The 22,521-nt window shown below is 37.1% G+C and overlaps 1 protein-coding gene across 8 annotated transcripts in view; it reads right to left on the bottom strand.

Moving 5' to 3' along the window:
* PXK (PX domain containing serine/threonine kinase like) overlaps positions 1–22,521 on the bottom strand; it is a 50,108-nt gene that overhangs the window by 20,227 nt on the left and 7,360 nt on the right. For 6 of the 8 annotated variants that reach the window (XM_070936826.1, XM_070936828.1, XM_070936829.1 and 3 more), the window contains exons 2-10: positions 16,917–16,967; positions 13,270–13,317; positions 7,542–7,728; positions 6,407–6,484; positions 5,215–5,288; positions 3,545–3,619; positions 2,932–3,036; positions 1,947–2,048; positions 970–1,131 (exon numbers count right to left, since the gene is read on the bottom strand). In XM_070936826.1, coding sequence (XP_070792927.1) covers positions 970–1,131; positions 1,947–2,048; positions 2,932–3,036; positions 3,545–3,619; positions 5,215–5,288; positions 6,407–6,484; positions 7,542–7,728; positions 13,270–13,317; positions 16,917–16,967 — 882 coding nt within the window. Of the gene's footprint in view, positions 1–969; positions 1,132–1,946; positions 2,049–2,931; positions 3,037–3,544; positions 3,620–5,214; positions 5,289–6,406; positions 6,485–7,541; positions 7,729–13,269; positions 13,318–16,916; positions 16,968–22,521 lie in introns of those variants that run through there. The other 2 variants (XM_070936832.1, XM_070936833.1) reach the window with 2 other exon arrangements.

Here is a 22,521-nt window from a genome sequence, read left to right as displayed (position 1 = left end):
CATTTTTACACAGTTTGTTCAGCAAGGCTTTTAATTATAAATATGAAGTCCAAGTAAAGAGCTCCTCTGTCTCTCTGAAAGAGCTCTCACACACAAATAGGTGATTTTAGGATTAACATTATAACAGAGCTAGAAAGCCTTTCCTAGTTATCCCTCCACATACTATGATTATCCTTAATCGCATAATACTAGGGTACACAATTTTGAAACACAAAAATTAAACCCATCCGAGTTGTGTCTTGCAAATCATGTCCACAAACTGACAAACTGTCCACAAAATGTATAACGCCAAGATATACATTAAAATTTATCTTTCCAAATTACATGGCCTTTGGACTATAGGTTGTGCATCTCTTTTAATAAGTGAGCTCCCCATTACTACATCTTTAGGAAAAGGCAAGTGGTATTTGTGCAGCAAATGAATTGCAACTGTATGTTTCTTGTGTACTAGAAGATTAACCTGGAAAAAAAACAGGACTGTAAAACTGCATTTCAGTTAAGAAGATAATAATTGTCGTTCTGCTGCTTCTAGTCGCCTTTTGGGTAAAATTTCCTGTTCTTTTTCTTCCTAAATTGAAAGGTGAACTCTCATTTTGAACACATAAGGCCAGAAATGTATGATTTACTTTGTACTTCATGTATAATAATAATAATAATAATAACAACAACAACAACAACAACAACAACAACAAACAACTTTATTGTCATTGTACGTATATACACAGTATACCCATTTATAGGGAGTTATTAAGCTCTCAATAGGCCCACTGGTCATAGGAACCAGGGGACATGATTAAACGACCTTAGAAAAGCATAATGTATGAACCAGTCCACATTTCTGTATGCTTCTTGGATTAAATTATTTTTCTCATGACATTAGAAGACTTTTTGCTTTGTTTTAAATAGATTATTGCCATGTATCACATTCAAAATTAATTTCCATCTGCAAAAATGTTTGCTTCCACTTACATTAATTTTACGGAATTGTGTGAAGTAGGATCGATAGAAGGACGGGAGCCCCAGTAGAGAATTCTCCAAATCCAGTAACCTACACGTTTCCCCTTCCAACACAACATTGGAAGCATGAAGGTGGCCATATGGGAATCCTTTCTCATGTAAGAACTTTAGGACCTAGAGCACCAAACACAAAAAAATATTTCAGTCTTGACAATCAGAAAATGAACTTCCATCTACAGCATTTTGCCATAGAGATATCCCAGCTTCAAATGCTAAAAATGCCCATTGGGGAAAACAGATGGTATTCATGTAATTAGCAAGGATTCACTTAATGACTGCTACAAAAAGATTACAAAATCAGTCACAGTCACATGGTAGTCCACTTAACAACCACTACGAATTAATTCTGGGTTCTGTTATGGTTCTAAATTGAGGATTACCTGTATCAAAGTTTCATCTCATATTATCCATAGCAGGATATATTCTCTCCCTCTAAAACAGGGGTGTCAAACTCACGTTGGCATCACGTGACATATCGGGACTTTTTCCCCCGTCGCTAAACTGGGTGTGGGCGTGGCCAGTGCATGACGCATCCAGCTCGCAGGCCAGGAGTTTGACAGCCCTGCTCTAAAGCCAACACTGTGTTCCAAATGGCATATCTCCCTTCTGAATTCTTTGATTAGGTATTTATACTGTATATCTAAGATATAGCAGATGATTTAGAGAAGGATCTAGTGCCATTTCTTCCAATACTTTTTTTTACCCGAAGTATAATAAGAAAGGACAAAATTCTCTAAAAAGGGGGGGGGGAATTTTAGACATAAAAGTTGTGGTTTTAACTTATATAATGTTACAATGATGCAGTGAAATATGGTGTTTGGTACACTTGTTATTAGCCTCCGACAGATGTAATTTTTTTGATCTTTCAATTGATCCTGTCTTGAAGGCAGCTACATCAAAATTCATGTAAAGGATTAAACTTTTTTTACCTCCAATATTTGTCGGCCAAATGTTTTTATTTGTTGAAGTTCAAGACCTTGAATTTTCTTCGGGTTGCAGTACTTCTTCAGAAACGGATCTTTTGGTTTTGCCTTTCAAAAGAAATCCCTACTATGGTTACAAGTGTCAAATATCAAAAAAAAAGCTCCTATTTCTAATAGCAGATAAAAAGATTTAAGAATTGAAATACCTCAGCTATGATTTCTTTATTTAAATATGGCTAATCACTAATTAATGTTGAAATTCCCTGGTTATCCCAGAAATATAAGTTTATTTGTATATTAAACAAGACTTTTGAAACAAAAAAACACAGAAATTTACTCTGGTTTTAGACGCCAGTGTAATAACAGAGGCGATATTAGATGCAGAACTTCTGTCTTGGATAAAACAGAAAACACCCCTAAAGATGGTACTTGCCAGCTCAATATTAGGTGTATTTATTTATTTATTTATTTATTTATTTATTTATTAAATTTGTATAGCCTTCTATCACAGTCAACTGATTATGTATGTCTCTATATGTATCTAATGAATCAGGATTTACCAAAAAAAATATATCCAATAGTGATAACAGATTAACAGAGTTAGAAGGCATCTTGGAGGTCTTCTAGTCCAGCCCCCTGCTCTAACAGGAAATCCTATACCATTTCAGACAAATGGTTATCTAATCTCTTCTTAAAACCAAGGTTAAAAGATGCTGGGAGATGAAATTCCCCAGAATGCCTATTATAAAAAAAAAAGGGGGGGGAGATAAATGTATGTGTATTTACTACACACAAAACAGAAGAATTGTTATTAATTTATTAAATGTTTACATCTCCCAGCATCTCTGGGTGGTTTGCAGTTACAAAGACAGAGAATGGTAACACCCAAAAAAAATGTATTAGTTAAGCTGTACCCTTAATCAATTAAATCCTAAATATACATGTTGCGCATATATGAAATACATCACCAAAGCCATGTTATTGACATTACCTTATAAATAAGGTCTTTTAGAGTTCCTTTTTCACTGAAGTGTCTAATTACTAGTGCAGAAGATTCACTGGCTGTGGCAAAAATGACTTTGTAAATATAAGGATGCTGTCCAGAAAAGAAAATGAATTAACATTACCTTCATGGAATACATATTTACCTAAAAGCCTTTCCCAATCCTGATTCCTCAGCAACTTAAATGAGACTAAGTCCCTCATTGGAGTGCATAGGATCGCAATTCAAAATACACTTTAAGTAGGCTTTGATAAACTTTTGTCTAAGTTGGCTTGCAACATATAGAAACCTTAGTTAGCCATATTATAGATGTGACATAGTAATACAACTTTAGCATCTGAGCTTAAGGCAGCAAAAAGCTTTCATTTAAAAAAAATATATTCTAGTGGAAATCTGCAACTGGGAGAAAGGGAGGAAAGGAGATAAGGACAAGAGATCATTACAAAGAATCACTGTTTCCTCTTCATAAATTAACTCAGATGGTAATCTATAAGCCAGTCTTTAAAATCAAGATGAGTCATGGACAAATCTTCATTGGTGACCTCTAAGTAATCTATGTACGAAAACATACTTGCCTGTTTAAAGCTAGTTATCTACTTACCGAACAGGAAGAAAGAAACTTGACAGCACATTGAAGATCTCTGTCAGATAAATATTTATCTGGACCCAGGTCAGCCTAAAAATATAAATAATTACTAAATGATGCGGTGTGTAGAAGTATTGCTATATTTAAATTATTTAAATATTTATTTTTGATGTCATTCAGAAACTGATTTTTTTCCCCTTAGAGTACAGAAATTTTGAGATATGAGAAAGCAGATAAAATGATCGCATAAATCCCATTCTTTTCCCTCTTTAGTAAATGCAGTTGGACAAGACAACAGAAGGAATTCTAACTAGCATAGAGGGAGCTTTAATTCTAAAAGAGAATACATCTAGGAATGCAATAGAAAATATTGTCATAGTGTTCAGGATCCATATGCTACATAACGTACTTGCAAAGATCGAAGTGTCTCAGATAAACTGTAAGCCTTCTGGAAAGAAAAGGGAACTAGCTAGTCCTCGAGTTACAACCGTAATGCAGTTTATGACAGTCATAGGTTTTTATTTCCTGTAAGCTGCTTTGAGCTGCCATGAGCGAGTAGGTGGCAATATAAATTTTCCAAATAAATAAGTCGTAACAGTTGTAAAAAATGACCGACCTGATTTTACAATGTTTTTTGCAGGGGTGGTTAAGCGAACGCAGCAATCGTTACATGTGAATGTGTAGACATTAAAAGAACATGGCGGTTGTAAGGATGAAGCCATTGTTTCACATAGGTACAGTTTGGCCGAAAAGCAGAAGTGCTAGTTTTTGGCAAGACCGTCATAAAACACAATCACATAATCGGAGGATGCTGCAAATAGCTGTAAATGCGGCCATGTTGCCAAGTGCCTGAAGTGAAATCACGTGACCGCAGAGAGGAAGGGGGGCAATCATTGGAACTTGAGATCCAGGTCATAAGCACCCTTTTCCAGCTAGGTTTGTATCTTCAAACAGTTGCTAAGCAACCAGTCATAAGTGATAGACTACTAGTCTCTTATTTAGCACTTGCTTTCTCCAACTGCTTTCATAGTTTAGCGACAGAAATCTAATGAATCATTGCCAATCAACACAAGATGGTGTCTTTCTATTCCTCATTCCTAATGTCAGGTTGCGGGGGGGGGGGGGGGTTGCCTTTACAGTAAACAAATGATTATCTAGTACTCCAATTTTTGTATAATGTTGATTTAGAAAATCAGTACTGTATGAAGTATATTATCAGGACTGTACAAATTATAAACTTGCTGAATATGTTGTCTAGTCTCTCTGCTGATTAATATCTTCTTACAAAAATCAAGATAAACCAGGTCAAGAAACAGACCTTGCAGGGATACTAAGAATGCTATTTTACCGTTGTAAGATATAATAATAGACTCTCGAAAGCCTGTCCTAGTTTCTCTTCTATCTTATACTAAAGAAAATCAAAATGGATCTATTTTGAGTTTCTTTCTCATGTTTGCTTGGCTCTCTAGACCACGCAATTGTTCCCTAAGTGCCTTTACAACCACTATTCCATATTTTCCCTAAGGTCCTCACTAAACTCTTTATAATAGCAGAATAGTTGCTTAACTTTAGAGACAGTGCTCAGAGTTTTCTTTAAAAGTTAGTCTCATGCACACAAAGCAAAAATCAATGTTGCAATTTTGGTAAAGAGATAATGCCCTCCCGTACATAAAAAACAAACTAACCCAACTTAGCACTAGTCGCTCCTTTGGTTGATTCTTAATCTTCATTAAGAAATACTTCTTTCGTATCCTCCAGCCTGAAAAAACATATAATTCATCAAAACAAGTTAAATTGAGTTGTAACCCCTATACATCATGCAATGTAATGCTCTTGTGAGATGGGGGGGGGGCATACAAAAGAGAGAGAAATAGAGAGAGGGGGAGGGAGGGAGGGAGAGGGAGAGAGAGAGAAAGAGATAGAGGTATTTTACAATACAGGTAGTTCTCGACTTACAAACACAATTGAGTCCAAACTTTCTGTTGCTAAGTGAGACAGTTGTTAAGTGAGCTTTGTCCCATTTTACAACCTTTCTTGCCACAGTTGTTAAGTGAATCACTGCAGTTGTTAAGTTAGTAACATGATTGTTAAGTGAATCTGGGTTCCCCATTGACTTTGTCAGAAGATTGCAAAAGGTGATCATGTGACACCGGGACATTGCAACCGTCATAAATATGAGTCAGTTGCCAAGTGTCTGAATTTTGATAACGTGACCACGAGGATGCTGCAATGATTGTAAGTATGAAAAACAATCATGTCACTTTTTTCAGTGCAACTGTAACTTTGAATGGTCACTAAATGAACTGTGTAAATCAAGGACTACTTGTAGTAGTAGCATTCAAAAAGCATATTAATTTTTTTCGGATTGTACAATTCAACAAGGCACATTCCAAGATAAAAAGGAGAACTGCTGTTTTAAAATGCGGTGCAAAGCTTAACATTCAGTAACATAGTATGTGATAAGGATCCAGTCAACACTTGGCATTTCCAGTTACTAGGATTTTAAGACCGGAAAGACCCTTTGACTTAAGGTCCAAGCAAGAAACAAAAAACGCAGCAATTTGTAAATATTTGTTTTATAGATCAGGACTCTGCTTGGTGGGAGTAGGGAGGAAAGATAATTAGGGAATTTAAATCCTTTGTCCCCTGCTGAAGCTGGTGGAGTGGTGTCCACACAGTAAGGATCTATAAGATAAATAGAATGACAGCAGAATCTTGATTCTGACAGTCAGGAACTGCATTGCTCCCTATGTTTGCTTACAAAACAATCTACGATACAACAGAAAACACAATACCGAGGTGGACAAAGCAACAACATATTCTGATGTCTGTGATGTATAACGAATGTTATATATCTAATAAAATTAATGTCCTTACCAATATCTTTTAATGGTTCTACCACTTCCCACTTTGGTTCCGACCGAAAAAACATTGAAACGTGCTGTAAGGCAATTTCTGCAGAGAGAAGGATTGCAAAGATGTTATATCAATATTGACAAATGCCTACAGTAAAGTTAATTTAAACTTTAAAATTGTATCTGTGTGTCAACATTCAACAGTAAGTTATCTCCAGGTTGGCTGATAAAGGTTAAACTAAAATTGGAAAGTATATCTACAAACAACATGATATAGGAGGAATTTTCAAACAATATGGATGAAGGCATCATAACATATCTTTCCAACTTCATCAATACAAAATACTAGAAAATGCATGTATAATTTGTGTGGCCAAAAAACCCCCTGGATTTTGTACATAGGCATGTATGAGATCTCGAGAAAATATTTGTATATTTCTTATATTCTTATATTTCTTGTATTTCTGTAAGGCAACACGTATTTTCTATCATGCTGGTTCAGTGAATTAATAAGTACATAAGGGCTTCCCTCCGGCCATCCAGGCTAAGAAGTGAGGGAGAAGTAAGTAAATTGAGAGACATATTTACAGATATACAGAATCCAGGCCCAGAAAATCCTGCATGAGATACAGCAAGATATTCTACAACAGTTTCCAATTGTTATTTTTTGAAAGGAGGACACATTAAAATCAAATACGAGGATAACGTCTCATCTGTTTGGAATATATGCTATTCACTGAATTTCCTTTAGTATGATTTGCCAGTATGGAGTTCAGTAATGATAACATTCCATGAATCAACACTGAAGCCAGAATCACAAGGGAGTCCAGGAAATTCAAAAGCTACGGGTAGCATTCCACTCTCAGGGCATCCTACTGCGTTCAGGTGTTTCATCTTTGAACATGAAAGAAATACTCAGTGGGGGAGAAATCCTTGAGCTGTGAAATGCTTTAATAAAATAGACCAACAAGGACATCACGTCTATAGTGCTGGCAATTCCACGAACTGACATATTTTCACTTCATTAGTTTCAGATACGCAGAGAACTATTGCTAAAGTCATGCACTCTTTCGGAGAAAAGAGAGGAAATATGTGAAATCTGCGCTATTTGAAATATTTGATTTTTCAATAAATAATTTTCAAAATTGTCTCCTTACCAGTGTAATTAATAGAATAGCTGTTTGGATCCAAAAATTTTTTTACTAGTTCACAGTTGGATAGGATATGATTCGAAGTAATCACATTGAGATAGTTCTGAAGACCCTTCTGTCTTTCAGCAATGAATTCACGGTCCATATTTCCAATCAATTTTTTGGGAGGAAGAGGTAGGCTAAGAGCAGAAATCTTAAAAAGAAGAACAGGCCTAGTGAAAACTACTAGTACAAAATACCTTCATTACATCTGAAGTAAAAATTGCAACCAATATCCGATCTTACAAAAGTATTGACTGGATTCACACACTGCAAAAACCATATGATAGTTTGTTGGTTTACTGCAATACACTAACATAGTTTTTCTGGTGGTTTCTACCGTTTCCTCAAAAATAAAACATCCCCCGATAATAAGCCCAATTGGACTTTTGAGCGCATGCACTGAAATAGGCCTCCCCAAAAATATTTAAACGCAGAGCTGGAAATCAGGTAAGACGGCAAGAGAAGCCCCATCTTGCTCCACATGCCACAAAATAATAAGACCTTCCCAAAAATAAGGCCAAGCACTTATTTTGGGGTTCAAAAAAATATAAGACAGGGTCTTATTTTTGGGGAAACACAGTAACTTAAATGTAAGTTAGGCCTCTGTGGCTTGTTCAATGAACCAAACTTACAGCAAATCATGGCTTCAAACATGTTATCATGATTACCAAGGATGTTGGTTTCTATAAGAAGCTATACTGATAGTCCTTAACTTATGGTTTAGTACAATGGCACTGAAAAAAGTGACTTATGACTGCCTATCACCAGGGTGGATTTGATTTAAATCGAGTTGATTTAAATCACAATTTAAATCATGATTTAAATCACTAGTAAAAAGGCTTGATTTAAATCAATTCGATTTAAATCATAATTTTTAAAGAGCAACTGTCATCTCTGCTACTCCTTTGACCCACTGTTGATTCACCGATAGTCCCAGTGTTGCAGAATATACAGCCTCATGCTACATAACTAAGTTCCATTTCATGCTGAATAAACTAAATTATTTATGTATCTTAAATAGAAAACTATCTTACGATAGATTTTTACCCCAAAAGTTTTTTATTAAAATAAATTCGATAAAAATAAAAAAAAATCCGATTTAACTCAAAAAAATCTGATTTTTTTGATTTTTTTAAAAAAAAATCATTGATTTTTATCCACCCTGCCTATCACACTTATGACCATTGCAGCATCCCCATGGTCACATGATCAACATTTGAATGATTGGCAAATGGTTCATATTTATGATGGCTGCAGTATCCCGGGGTCATATAATCACCTTTTGCGACATTCTGACAAGTAAAGTCAATGGAAAAGCCAGATTAGTTTAACAATTGTGTTACTAGCCTAACAAGTGCAATGATTCGCTTAACAATTGTGGCAAGAAAAGTCATAAAATGAAGCAAAATTCACTTAACATCTTATCTCACTTAGCAACAGAAATGTGGGGCTCAATTGTGGTTGTAAATCAAGGACTATCAACAGGTCTAACCATCTTAGCAATAGTGAAGGATGCTGAGAATTGTAGTTCAGCAACATAAGAGGGTCAAAGACTCTCACTTGCCCTACAAACAATAAAGGCTTCCAATTAAAGGTTTATATTAATTCATTAACAATAAAATGACAGTTTTAGTAACAAAGCAAAGTTATATTCCTAAATATACTCTGATGGTTCTATGTCACCAGAACAAACTATATCATGTAAGCAGTATGGCAACTTTTGGTCAAAGTCTTGGTTTTTGGGGAGGAAAAAACTAGAACGAAGATAGACTGTGCATGTCAGCATTCTCTATTTCTTTAGCAGAAACTATAAAAAAACTTTCAAAAGTATTTCCCTGACAGAGTTTGACTCATTCTTTCATATTAAGAGGAAACATTTAAAGATCTTAGAACTCCTAGTTCTAGGAACAATGATTTACATTGTGACGTACTTCTATTATCGTTAACTCATCTGCCTTTTTAGCTCTTTTTTTGACTCCAAGTCATTATATACATTAACGCAATTCAGAGAACATCATAGCAGTTAAAGATGTAGATGTGATTACTGAATTAAATTAAACATGTGAAATAACTCTATTGAAGCCTGAGGTTTGGCAAAGGGAATAATTTTGTACACTGTAGAGAAGAAATTTACAATCCAGATGTTACAGAGCAGATTCAAAAGATGTGCTCTTTATCAATTTTAGAAATATAGAGATATATTAAAAATGAAAAGATGGAGCAGTGGGTACTGCAGGCTACTTCTGCTGATCACCGGCTACCAGCAGTTTGGCAGATAGAATCTCACCAGGCTCAAGGTTGACTCAGCCTTCCATCCTTCCGAGGACGATAAAATGAGGACCCAGATTGTTGGGGGCAATAGGCTGACTCTATAAACTGCTTAGAGAGGGCTGTAAAGCACTATGAAGTTGTATATAAGTCTAAGTGCTAATACTATTGCTATTATACATAGTATAACTGTTATAATATACTAAAGAACTGATTCTATATTAATTAGTTCTATGCTAATAGAAATAAAAATGGATCTATATTTTATGGTTCCTTCTTTAGTAGGTTTGTTTGTTTTGGTTTGTTTATATTTTTGTTGTTACATTCCTCCAAATTTTTAATAAATCTACATTTTAAAAACCACTTAACACTTCAAGTTTCAAGTTTATTAGATTTCTATATCGCCCTTCTCCCAGGGCAGTGTACAGCCATATTAAAACACATAGATTTATAAAATTTAAAACCAAATTAAAATCAATATATAAAATTGATCTGCAGATTTAAAAAACACATCCACCCATAATAAAATTCATATTAGGCCAGTCCGGCTTGCTGGAACAGGAGGGTCTTAAGGGCGCGGCAAAAAGTACGCAGGTCGGGGCTAAGACAGAGCTCTAGGGGCAGCTCATTCCAGAGGGCTGATGCCCCCAGAGAAGGCTATCCCCCTGGGTGTCGCCAGTCGACATTGTTTGGCCGACGGCACCCTGAGGAGCCCCTCTCTGTGGGAGCGTATTGGCCGGTGGGAGGTTGTTGATGGCAGAAGGCGGTCTCGTATATAACCCGGTCCTAAGCCATGGAGCGCTTTAAAGGTGGTGACCAACACCTTGAATCGTACCTGGAAGACCACTGGGATCCAGTGCAGCTCACGCAGGAGGGGTGTTATGTGGGCGCGCCAATTCGCACCCATAACCACCTGCACAGCCGCATTCTGGACCAGTTGGAGCCTCCGAGTGCTCTTCAAGGGGAGCTCCATGTAGAGAGCATTGCAGTAGTCCAGATGGGACGTGACGAGGGCATGAGTGACCGTGCGCAGGGCATCCCGGTCCAGAAAAGGATGCAACTGGTGCATCAGGCGAACCCGATAGAAAACTCCCCTGGCCATGGCTGTCATATGATCTTCCAAAGACAGCCATGCATCCAGGAGAACATCCAAGTTGCGAGCCCTCTCTGTGGGGGCCAGGATCTCGCCCCCAATAGTCAGCGATGGAACCAGCTGACTATACCGGGACGCCGGAAGCCACAGCCACTCGGTCTTAGAAGGGTTGAGCTTGAGCTTGTTTCTCCCCATCCAGATCCGCACGGCCTCTTAAGTCATTCGTTGTGATAAAACATGGGAAATAACTAGCACATAACAAAAAATTAATATTTATGAAGGGATGGACGTTTTTTTGATATTGATATAAAAAAAGATATCTTCAAGATGCAAAGAATTTGGGGGGGGGGGGAATTAGGGTATTTTGGAGTCCCAAGGAACACTTCATTTTCAGAAACAGCAATTTCTTTTCAAAAACAAAGAAAGAAAAGAAAAAGGATAAAAAACAACCCAGATTATCAGTTCATACAGAAACAGGAAGGAAAGTTCAGAGCTTTTGTGAGCACAGCAGAACTGTTTCTTCCCTTTATCTGAGGAATGTTTTTTTTACAGAAACTCTCACTGAACTGATTCATTCTCAGGAAAGGAAATCATACATTTGATTAATGCATTTCAACAGTTTTGAAATAACAAGAAATTCTGTTGAAGCTAGCTGAGGAAATGCTTTATATTTCTGTTATATTTATCTAAGTCTGAACAAAGCTGGAATGATTAACTTCCAGGATGCCTGTGTTGGTCAGAAAAAGCAGGATTGTATTGCAGAGACAGGATTCAGAGCCATCACTACATATCCCACAGGAGAATCTATTAATATATTAAATATATGCTATCATGTCCGCTGTGTGTTACACAAAAAAGTGGTGTAGCAATAATTACCAAGCCGGACATGCAATTGCAGTACTATTGTGAAAGAGCATAATTATCCTTGGACTTAGGAACAATCTAAAAAACAAACTGTACTCAGTGTTGGAGGAAGTTATTTTAAAAGAAATTGTTTACTGATACCAATGCAGAAAAAATATTGATTTCTAGAATAGTACATCTAGTGTCTTGCTCATTCATTACAACCAAAGAGGAAGGTGGCAGGATAAAAAAAAATTCTTCTCTCTTGTTGAAATTTTCACCTTCCCATGGAAACAATGAATTTAAGTCAGTCAGTCAGTTCCAGAAGTGACATAAATTATATTAAGTTTCTAGTCCTGCAGATTTATCTTGTTACTTGAAAGCCATTACTGTCAGAATAGCGTAAGCAACAAATGACCTGCCACCACTATGAAAAGACATGCCTGGAGATGAAAGCCTCCAATATCTAATGATCTTTCAGATTCCCACCATAACAATATAAAATTGCTTATATATAATCTTTCACTTTTATATTTGTGATATATTTCTTATACTGTTCATCAACAGAGTTCTTTGATGCTTCACAAATTAGACCTGAAAAATATATCCTTCTTTGAAATTCAACATATTTTTAGTCCAGCACACGCTGAGAATGGACACAGACTAGTAATGTGCATTTCCACTAGTGTGTATAGCACAGTCAGTGAATGAAACCACATTAACACAATTCTTCCGCTATTAGTATCTGACAAAGCACGAGTAGCAGCAAGGGAATTGTTGAAAATAACTATAATGTAGCTACCAACTTCCTTCTTCTGTCTGTAAACTACTAGACACTTTAATATACAGCCTCTCTCTGGTATTTTCCCACACACACTAAAAGAAACCAGTGTCCTGGAAAGTAAAAACACACAATCACTACAGTGTTTAAAAAGCAAAAGGACACTATTTCACTGCACAATAAATGGCACCATTCAGAAAGGCCTTTCAAAATTGATAAAATGGTTCTCTACACTGCATGTCAGGACTTCATATTAAAAGATCAATATGACATTTGCTTTTGTAGAAGTGAACGAGAGGAGCCTTTAAGTTAAATTATTGAGTGTCAACACTTGCAACTTTCCCACATTCAGATTTTACTCTTCCGTAATCACTTATAGATTGTTCTAATATCTATTGCCTGGCTTAATCACTGAACTAACATTCAGCTAGCCGCTTAGATTTCACATTTTGTTTTCAATTTTCTCAAACAGTTCTTGTCTCCCCAAAGTTAATCCTGATTATATAAATATCTGTTTTGAGATAATTTCAAAACAGATATTTAAAATGTATGCATGTTTACTTATTTAAAATGCAGATTTCTATCAGAAAATTTAATCCCAAATTAATGTAAAAACATCTGAGTGAACACAAACAAAACTGATACAGCTACCATATACAAATCAAAAATTTAAAAACAAGTTTTACATAAAAAGAAAACTAATTTACCTGCAAAGTGTTATTCAGCAAATCAAAATCACTGTATCTTCGTATAATCTGCAAAATAACATTTTATTAGTTGGGTACAAATCATTCAAATACACTTTAAATCTCATCTAATGTGTAATCTTTCTGGAGTTGGAAAAAACAAAAACTGCTTTCTCCTCTACACAGAGCCTATAAGAGCAAAACTTATTTCAATTTAATTACACAAGGAATAATAGAGTGTAGACAAGGAAGTTTAATGGACTTGTGCTTGACTAATGACATGAATAATGAGTAATTATTCCCACCTGCATTTATAAAATTGGGTCTCTTCTGCCTGGAATAAAGGGAAGTGAGGGGCAGTATGATAAAGGTATTTAAATTTAGGTATGGTTGATATAGCAGACTTTTTCTTCATTCTCTCATACAGTACAGCTAAAACCTGAGGTCATTTAAACTAAAATGTAGGAATATTCAGGATCAATAGAAGGAAGAACTTGTTCATGCAATGGACAGTTAAACTGAGAAATTCACTGCCAGTAGTTGTGTTATCATAGTTAATTTGGATAATATTAAAAGATGATTGGATAGGATCCTGGTAGATTAGCAGTTATATACCACTTCACAGTGCTTTACAGTCCTCTCTAACTGGTTTACAGAGTCACCCTATTGCTCCCAACAATCTGGGTCCTCATTTTACTGACCTCAGAAGGATGGTGAGGCCCGAACTGCCAAGCTGCTGGCAGCCGGTGATCAACAGAAGTGGCCTGCAGTACTGCATTCTAACCACTGCGCCACCGCGGCTCTTTAGATTAGATCAGTGGTTCCCAACATGGGGCCCACGCCCCACACAGGGGGGGAATTTGATTTTTAATGGGGGCGATTGGAACCTTGTTTAAACCAAGTTAATGGCCTTTTTGGCTTCCTCCACGTGAGGAGTCACTTTTTGAATAGTAAGAATTATATGTCATGGGGGGGGGGGGGGTATCAGGATTTTAGAGATGCTTAGGTGGGGGATGGCCAAAAAAAAATTGGGAACCACTGGATTAGACTATCAATTTATTTATTTATTTATTTATTTTATTCAATTTGTATACCGCCCTTCTCCTAGTGGACTCAGACTAAAAAAAACTAAAAAAAAAGACTAAAAAAAAGACTAAAAAAGGGGGGGGGGTTCACGCCAGCCCTGCTTGATGGAAAAGTTTTCAGGGCACGGCGAAAGACCCGGAGCTCCGATATCCTTCGTATCTCCAGGGGCAAATCGCTCCAGAGGGCAGGAGCTGCCACAGAGAAGGCCCTCCCCCTGGGGGTCGCCAGCCGACATTGCCTGGCTGACGGCACCCTGAGGAGTCCCTCTCTGTGGGAGCGTACTGGTCGGTGGGAGGCTATCGGCGGCAGAAGGCGGTCCCGCAAATATATCAATAATTCCTGATATTAATACCGGTAGCTTTTTACTATCTTAAGAACCATAAGTAGCACGTGCCTGAAATCTTTTCTCCTGGGGAGGACTATCAAAAGAAAAATTTGGAAAATATCTGGCAACATTGAGACTTGTGACCTCTCAAATATATCTGGCCCTTCGCAAAGAACGCTAGACTAGCTGAGATTGTGATCTAATCCAGCAGGGCTCTTTATAGGTAATAAAAAATATTTTTTCTCCTATGGAATCTGTGCCTCTGGAACAGCTAATATTTGCAAGGATGCTAATTAGCAGCACCCTCTGTCTTTCTGAAATGAAATACAGGATCAGCTTCTTAAAACAATATCAAAAATTTTGGCATTCTCACATATCACAGGCCTGCGTTTCAAAGGATGAAGCTATCGGGTCTGTCCCCCCAAGGGTAATACATCTTTTCCTAACTCCATCTCCTCCTCTTATCAGCTATAAAACCATTTCTTCTTTGTATCTGTGTCAGTCAAGTATACTACATGTCTTTGATATGTCTATCATAAATAAGAATTATGCAGCCTTATAACTCTTGCTCAGGGCTGTTCTGGATGCAAGCGACCAGTGATTCATTATAACCTGCCAGCTTTAGAAATAATTTCAAAACAAGAGTTATTGGATCTTCTCCAATAGTTAACATTTCATGGATGAGTTTTTCACCACAAGAGAAAAGCAACCGTTTTTAAAGATATTTGAAAAAGAGCAGAAGAAGAGAAAGATTATTAATGTTGCCTTTCTCCTATAGCAGCAAGTGAAAAGATCACCCGCTAACAGCACAGAGATTCCTATTCACTCCATGCTAGATTGATGAAACTCAGGTTCAGGTAGCACCAGCCTACTTTCTTCAAGGCAGACAATGCAAAGAATCTGGCTACTGTTCACATCCATTTGGTGAGTGAGAGGACTTTTATTTTAAATAAAACTTTTGGAAGGGCTCTTATTCTGCCATCATCTGCTGGTCCTGGTTCTATGCTTGCAGCCTACTGTAGTCTGAACTTCATAATTTAAGAGATGACAAGAATAATGAAATAATTGTCAGCTGGTCATGTCCTGGAGTTAGCTTCATTCTATTTTAAAGAGTATCCGTATTACTAGCAAACCACAGAAAAAAGATCCTATGAAAGTATAAGTTTAACACTAAGGAACAGAATTCAGTTTATCTCATATGCACTGGGGCCCTTATTCCAATTTCAAGATCAGGGGGAGGAGAATCTATACAGATAGTCCTCGATTTACAACAGGTGGTCACTTAACAACCACTGGAATTTACAATAGGCTTTTAAAACAGCTACTTACAACCTGTCACATTTCAGGCACTTGGCAACCACCTCGCATTTACATTGGTTGCAATGTCCTGCAATCATATGATCGTAATTTGTTTTCTGCTCTTTTGTGCCCATTGGATATACTGGATTCCAGGGGTACTATTCAGTAGGTTCTGACAGGTTCTGGAGAACCGGTAGTGGAAATTTTGAGTAGTTCGGAGAACCGGCAAATACCACTTCTGTCTGGCCCCCGAGTAGGGTGAGAATGGAGATTTTGCAATATCCTTCCCCCAGGAGTGGGAAGGAAATGGGGATTTTGCAGTATCCTTCCCCTGGACTGGGGTGGGAATGGAGATTTTGCAGTATCCTTCCCCTGGACTGGGGTGGGAATGGAGATTTTGCAGTATCCTTCCCCTGCCATGCCCACCAAGCCACACCCACCAAGCCACGCCCACCAGCCATGCCCACAGAACCAGTAGTAAAAAAATTTGAATTCAACCACTGTTGGATTCGTTTAACAACCATGTGGTTTACTTAAAAACCATAGTGACTTTCTTAATGACCATTGTTAAAATCATCATAAAATCAAATTTGGTCACATGATGCCTTGTTTTTATGACCACAATGACTAATGCCCAAACTCCAAGCTCCATTGTGGTACTAAGTCAAGGGTTACCTGTAATAGACTTCGGCTTTACTGGTCTTAATTACTTTAGAGTTACCTGAAAACTAGTGATGATTTAACATGAACCAACTGAGTTATGGCCAAAGAAGACTGAATGTGAGAAAGAGAAAGCAGAAATAATGAGGTAAAGCTCTGATCTTACCTAACAACTGCTTTCATTCAAAAATTATTTATACCAAATGATTTTTAAAAACCTGAAGTTATATAGTGAAAATACTGTATTATCCTAGTTCAGCTGAAAAAAATATGTTATATTAAGAATTCAGGGAGTTACCTGCCAGCTGTTTTCCATTGAAATCCCTCTTTGTACACGAATAATATATTCCTAGAAATTAGAACACAATTAACATATAACATGTTATATGATCTGTCAAATGAAATGCAGTACTGCTTTTAAAATAATTTCAGTATATGAATGGATTAAGACAAACAGGAACTTTTTAAAAGCGCTGAACTTCGTATCTAGACTACTATATATTTTCCAATGTTAACATTAGAGCCCCATCTTACAACCTACTCACTTCTCTGCACTAGTTTATTAGGGCATGTTTTATTTCATTTCTTCACTTGTTAATAATTTTTTTTTGACATCGCAATGAATTGAACAGTTGCATCCCTCATTATAAAATGAAAATCTCTCCTATTCTACTTTTAGGATGGATAAGGCAATTCATGCCCCACAGGATCAATGTTACAGAGCTATTTACTTACCTAAACAGAGAAACAAAATGACCATGGTTAGGCAAAAAAGCAGTGGGAGCAGGAATGTCTTCCGACTTCCTGCTGTCTTCCCCATTGAGTTTTCTTGTGGGAATCTGGCAGAGAACATTGGAAATTCCCTTCCCTACCCAACAGGCAGGGAAGTGATGGGAGGGAATGATGGATTGTGAGATTAGCTGGGAAATTGTCATGCAAGGTTGAAAATGAAGATGATGTGACCACAACAGTAGCCAATAGCACTGAAACAGCCACACCTTTCTGATAATTCTCTCTCCCAGGATCTATGGGGCCTGGATTTTGGACACATCTTGTAAATTAATCCATTTTGAGGTACCTTGGTTCAAAAATTGATGGGGGAAGGGGGTTCCTCCTAGAAATTTCACACCAATGGAATTAGGCAAGACATGTCTGCTAATTGGGATAAAATTATGATGAATGTAAACAAAATATTAAAATGCAAAAACATCACAATAACAATAAAGGTATGGAATATCAGGGTCATGCAGCATGTCAGTATGAAAGCTGAACCATCAGAAAGGCTGAGTGAAGCCAAATCGATGCTTCTGAATTGTAGTGCTAGAAAAACGTACTGAGAATAATTTGGACCACAAGGAGAATATTGTCACTGAGATCACAAGGCTAAGCTTACAACATCTCAAAGAAGCCATTACTGGTAATCCTTGGTTAACAATGGGAACTGGGACTGGAAACTCCTTCACCAAGCAACACAGTCATAAGGCATGACATCGCCAATTGCAATAAACAGCAGTTCCAGCTGTAGTCGTAATGTGAATCATGACAATTACTAGGTGCAACATCATGTGATCCTTATTTGCAACTTCCTGCTGGCTTCTCCATCGACTTTGCTTTGTCAGAAGTCGACAGTAAAGGTCACAAATGGCAATGGTGTGACCACAGGATGCTGTGATGGCCGCAACAATGAGGACTGGCCATAAGTCTTCTCATTTATCACTATCATACGGTAACTTCAAACAGACTCTGAACGAATGCTTGTTATGCAAGGCCTATCTCTACTGAAAGGCAAACTTGGCAAACTGATATGCACTGTGTCAAAGGAGGAAGCAATTGTGTGACAACAATATCCAGATGGATGTTTCTCTCACTGTTTCTTAATACTGCATTCCTAATCCATTAAAAACAAGCAAATTTCAAGTAAAATGTACCAAGAATGTAACCTATACAACACATGAATATTATATCAAGTATTTATTTTGGATTTTACCTCATGTGACAATTCTACTTCAACATATACTCCTCCTCCTTCAACATATACTCCTCTACTGGATGGACCACTACAGATAGTCCTAAACTTTCAACCACAACTGAGCCCAAAATTTCTGTTGTTAAGCGAGACATTTCTTAAGTGAGTTTTGCCCCATTTTATGACCGTTCTTGCCACAGTTGTTAAGTGAATCACCGCAGTTGTTTAAGTTAGTTGATAAGTTAATTCCCCATTGATTTTGCTTGTCAGAAGGTCACAAAAGGGGGTTGCAATAAGGATAGCAGGACCCTGGGACACTGCAACCATCAGAAATATGAGGCAGTTGCCAAGCATTTGAATTTTAATCACATGACCAAGGGGATGATACAAAAGTTGTAAGTGTGAAAAATGGTCATAAGTCATTTTTTTCAGTGCCGTTGTAACTTTGAACAGTCACTAAATGAACTGTTGTAAATTGAGGACTATCTGTATTAGTATGAGAACTCCAATATTCCACAATACTAAAGACAAAAAGCATGGAAAACACCTTAACATTTCTGTATAATGTAACATCCTATGAAATGTTTCTTCTGCCTTCTGCAGTAGAATATTTGCTTGCCAAAAGAATTATACTGTACATTTTAAACAGATAATTAAGCAAATAATAATTCATACTCTTCCTATCTATTTTTGAAGGGAAAATGTTACCGAAGATCTAATGATAATTTATGGTTCCATGTGACCTCAATATATTAATTTCTATTCATCTACTGAATAACCAACTCCACAAGACCCTGGGATACATGTAACATTAAAAACAATGTAAATAAGAATAATAAAAAATAAAACATTCAACTAATCTATGAGCACTTTAGTTAGTTGATCATGTGAAAGCACATTTTCTTCCCCCTCACTGATTATAATAAAATGTTAATACTACAGAGAGATTAACTATCCAAAGAAATATTTCTGATTGCCATTCTTAAGAATCTTAAGTACTCATTTTCACACACATACACATCCAAGAAAGCTGCTTCTGGCATTTTGAACAGATCTTTATCTGTAATCACCAACATGTGAAAGCAGAATGAAAAAGACATTTCAGTGCATCAGTGGTGAAATGGGAAACTTACATAGGAGGCACTACTAAAACTTGCAAAATTAGACTGTTCATCACTATTGGTCATCTGCTACATGACACTTAAAGCAGGGGTCTCTAACCTTGGCAACTTTAAGATTAGTGGACTTCAACTCCCAGAAGCTTTGCTGTCTGAGGAATTCTGGGAGTTGAAGTCCACAAGTCTTAAAGTTGCCAAGGTTGGAGACCCCTGACTTAAAGGACAAAAGTAAATCTCAGCTCTCCATCTCCATTGCTCTCAGCTGTGAAAAAGAACTAAGTAAAGCACCAAATTCACAAAGAAATTCGAAAAACAAATTTACTACTACAATTCTGCATGTAGTCAAGAACAAATAAGCAACAGAGAGCTGATGTGCACCATAAAAAGCTAGCTACTTGTTATATTGCGTAAACTATAATCCCTGTATTAAATGATTAACATCTGTTGCTTCAATGTTCTGCTGTATACACAGACTTATCAAACTTTTCCTATGATCCCTAGCAGAGAAAGTATTTTGCTGTCTACCATTGATAATTTAAGTTTTGCTCTACAAAAAAACACCTAGCCAATTACTTTGTTCCACGAGTAAAAAGCTTATATAGAACAGCAGACAGATGTTTCAGAAGAATCTTTTTCCCTTTTTTACGTAAAGATAATTGATATGTTCGGGTAGCTCAACAAGTAAAGCATATAACTGGGAAAGGGGCTAATAAATTGCATGACTTTATTTACAAGCAATTAACTGAATGAATAATTTACTGAGCCTAATAATATACATCTAAATAAAGCTGAGAAAGCCAAATAAAATAAGGAGCAATTAAAGGAGTACTGTAAACCAGCAATCTGAGATTAGATCAAGACAAAAGCTTAGTACAAGTAAACCAATTTATCTTAGCTACACAAGAAAAGAAAAACTTTGTTATTTACAAGTCATTTACAGGCCCTTATTTTAATATTCTCAAAACTAGATTGAGCTGCAACCCCCTAAGGGCATATTTCCCGACTCAGTACTGAAGCTAAACAGGTCTGGGACAGCTCAGCACCCAAATATGAAATTGCATAGAATCCCTGCCTTGGATTCCACAGAACAAAACAGAAATATAAATGAATAAATCATTCAGAGATGTAAACAAGCATAAATGTGGTCACGCATGACTAAGTCCAGCCTACTTTTGTCTTCTCTTCCAAAGTACATGTAATCTTCTAGCTCCTCATATGATGCTAGCCTATTCCACTGCTCTCATGCAAGTCATTTGCTCACTGATCATATGATAAAAGCAGCCACGATCAAAGATCTGTTGTATTCATAAGAGAAGAGTATGACGATACATTCATCAGAACACACAGAAACTACCAGATAATTGGTAACTGCATAGCATAACATACTGTAACATTTAGCTCTATTAGTTCATGGTGCTTACCGAGACTGAAACGAAAGTTTCCTTTAATGTTCTGGCTGTTGTTTTAAAAATGGCTCATTTATGGAAATATTAGGGGATATTGTTTCCAATGCCCACACACTGAAAACACGTGTTTTTTTTTCCAGCAAACTCATATGGTATTAGCTCTTTTAGGAAGCTAATTTTCATATATTTAAAGTCAAGTTTATGGAAAACAAGGTAGTGAACTGACTGCTCAAGCTGGTTGTTAGAACAGCAAATTGGAATTGAACATTCATTTACAAGCCAGGTCTGTTTTCTGCAGGGCTATCAAAAAAGAAAACCAATTGTTTTATGAACGGTAAGGCAAATGCGTCAACATTTTTGATTTGGTGGCTGCTTCTGCAGTTTTGAGAACATGCTGTGAACGTTCTCAGAAAGTATCTTGGAAGGCCTGCCTATTCACATCAGTTAAAAGCATGACCAGAATACAGACTAATGAGATTTCTATCCCTCATCTCTTATAGATCCCCACAATCACTTTATTACTAGTGCTTATCTTCAGTTTTGTTTTTTTCTGGGCAGGTGGGCATTTTTTTCCACCAAAGTATTTGGTTATGACCACCTGATAAGGATGCTTATAAGGTCTAGGTGGGAGATCCACAGAAATGTTGTAAATAAAGAGACAGGTAGTTGGAAATTTAGTTTGCAGCATGCTTTTGGTTTTTTGCATAGGCTCAATTCAATTCAGAATAGAATTGGAGGTCTTTTAGTCCAACCCACTGCTCAGGTAGGAAACCCTATATCATTTCAGACAAGTGGCTGTCCAGTCTCTTCTTAAAAACCTCCAGTGATGAAGCACCCACAACTTCTGAAGGCAAAGCTGTTCCACTGATTAATTGTCCTCACTGTTAGGAAGTTTCTCCTTAATTCCAGGTTGCTTCTCTCCTTGATTAATTTCCATCCATTGTTTCTTGCCCCGCCCACCGGTGCTTTGGAAAATAAGTTGACCCCCTCCTCTTTGTGGCAAATCTTTTATTTAACATGATTAATGAAAAGTATCTTTAAAAAGAAAGGGATGTATTAGGCACCAAAGGAGAGATCCTTTGACACTGTATTGTCTACTGATATTTATTTTTATCCTTCCATTGTTTTTACAAATATCTCAAGGCAGTGATTATACCCTATACTCCTTCCTCCACCTATTTTCACCGCAACAACCTGGTCAGGTGAGTTGGGCTGAGAAAGTGACTGGCCCAAAGTCACCAAGCCGGCTTTCATGCGTAAGGCAGGATTAAAACCAGGGGTGAAATCCAGCAGGTTCAGATAGGTTCTGAAGAACTGGTAACAGAAATTTTGAGCAGTTCAGAGAACTGGTAGCGGAAATTTTGAGTAGTTCGGAGAACAGGTAAATACCACCTCTGGCTGCCCCAGAGTAGG

Source organism: Pituophis catenifer, unplaced genomic scaffold (assembly GCF_029215685.1).
Source record: "Pituophis catenifer annectens isolate HBS135680 unplaced genomic scaffold, rPitCat1.0.hap2 SCAF_2, whole genome shotgun sequence".
In the NCBI taxonomy this organism is placed as follows: Eukaryota; Metazoa; Chordata; class Lepidosauria; order Squamata; family Colubridae; genus Pituophis; species Pituophis catenifer.
The sequence above is the reverse complement of the archived record's forward strand: the minus strand, read 5'-3'. Positions and strand labels throughout refer to the sequence as shown.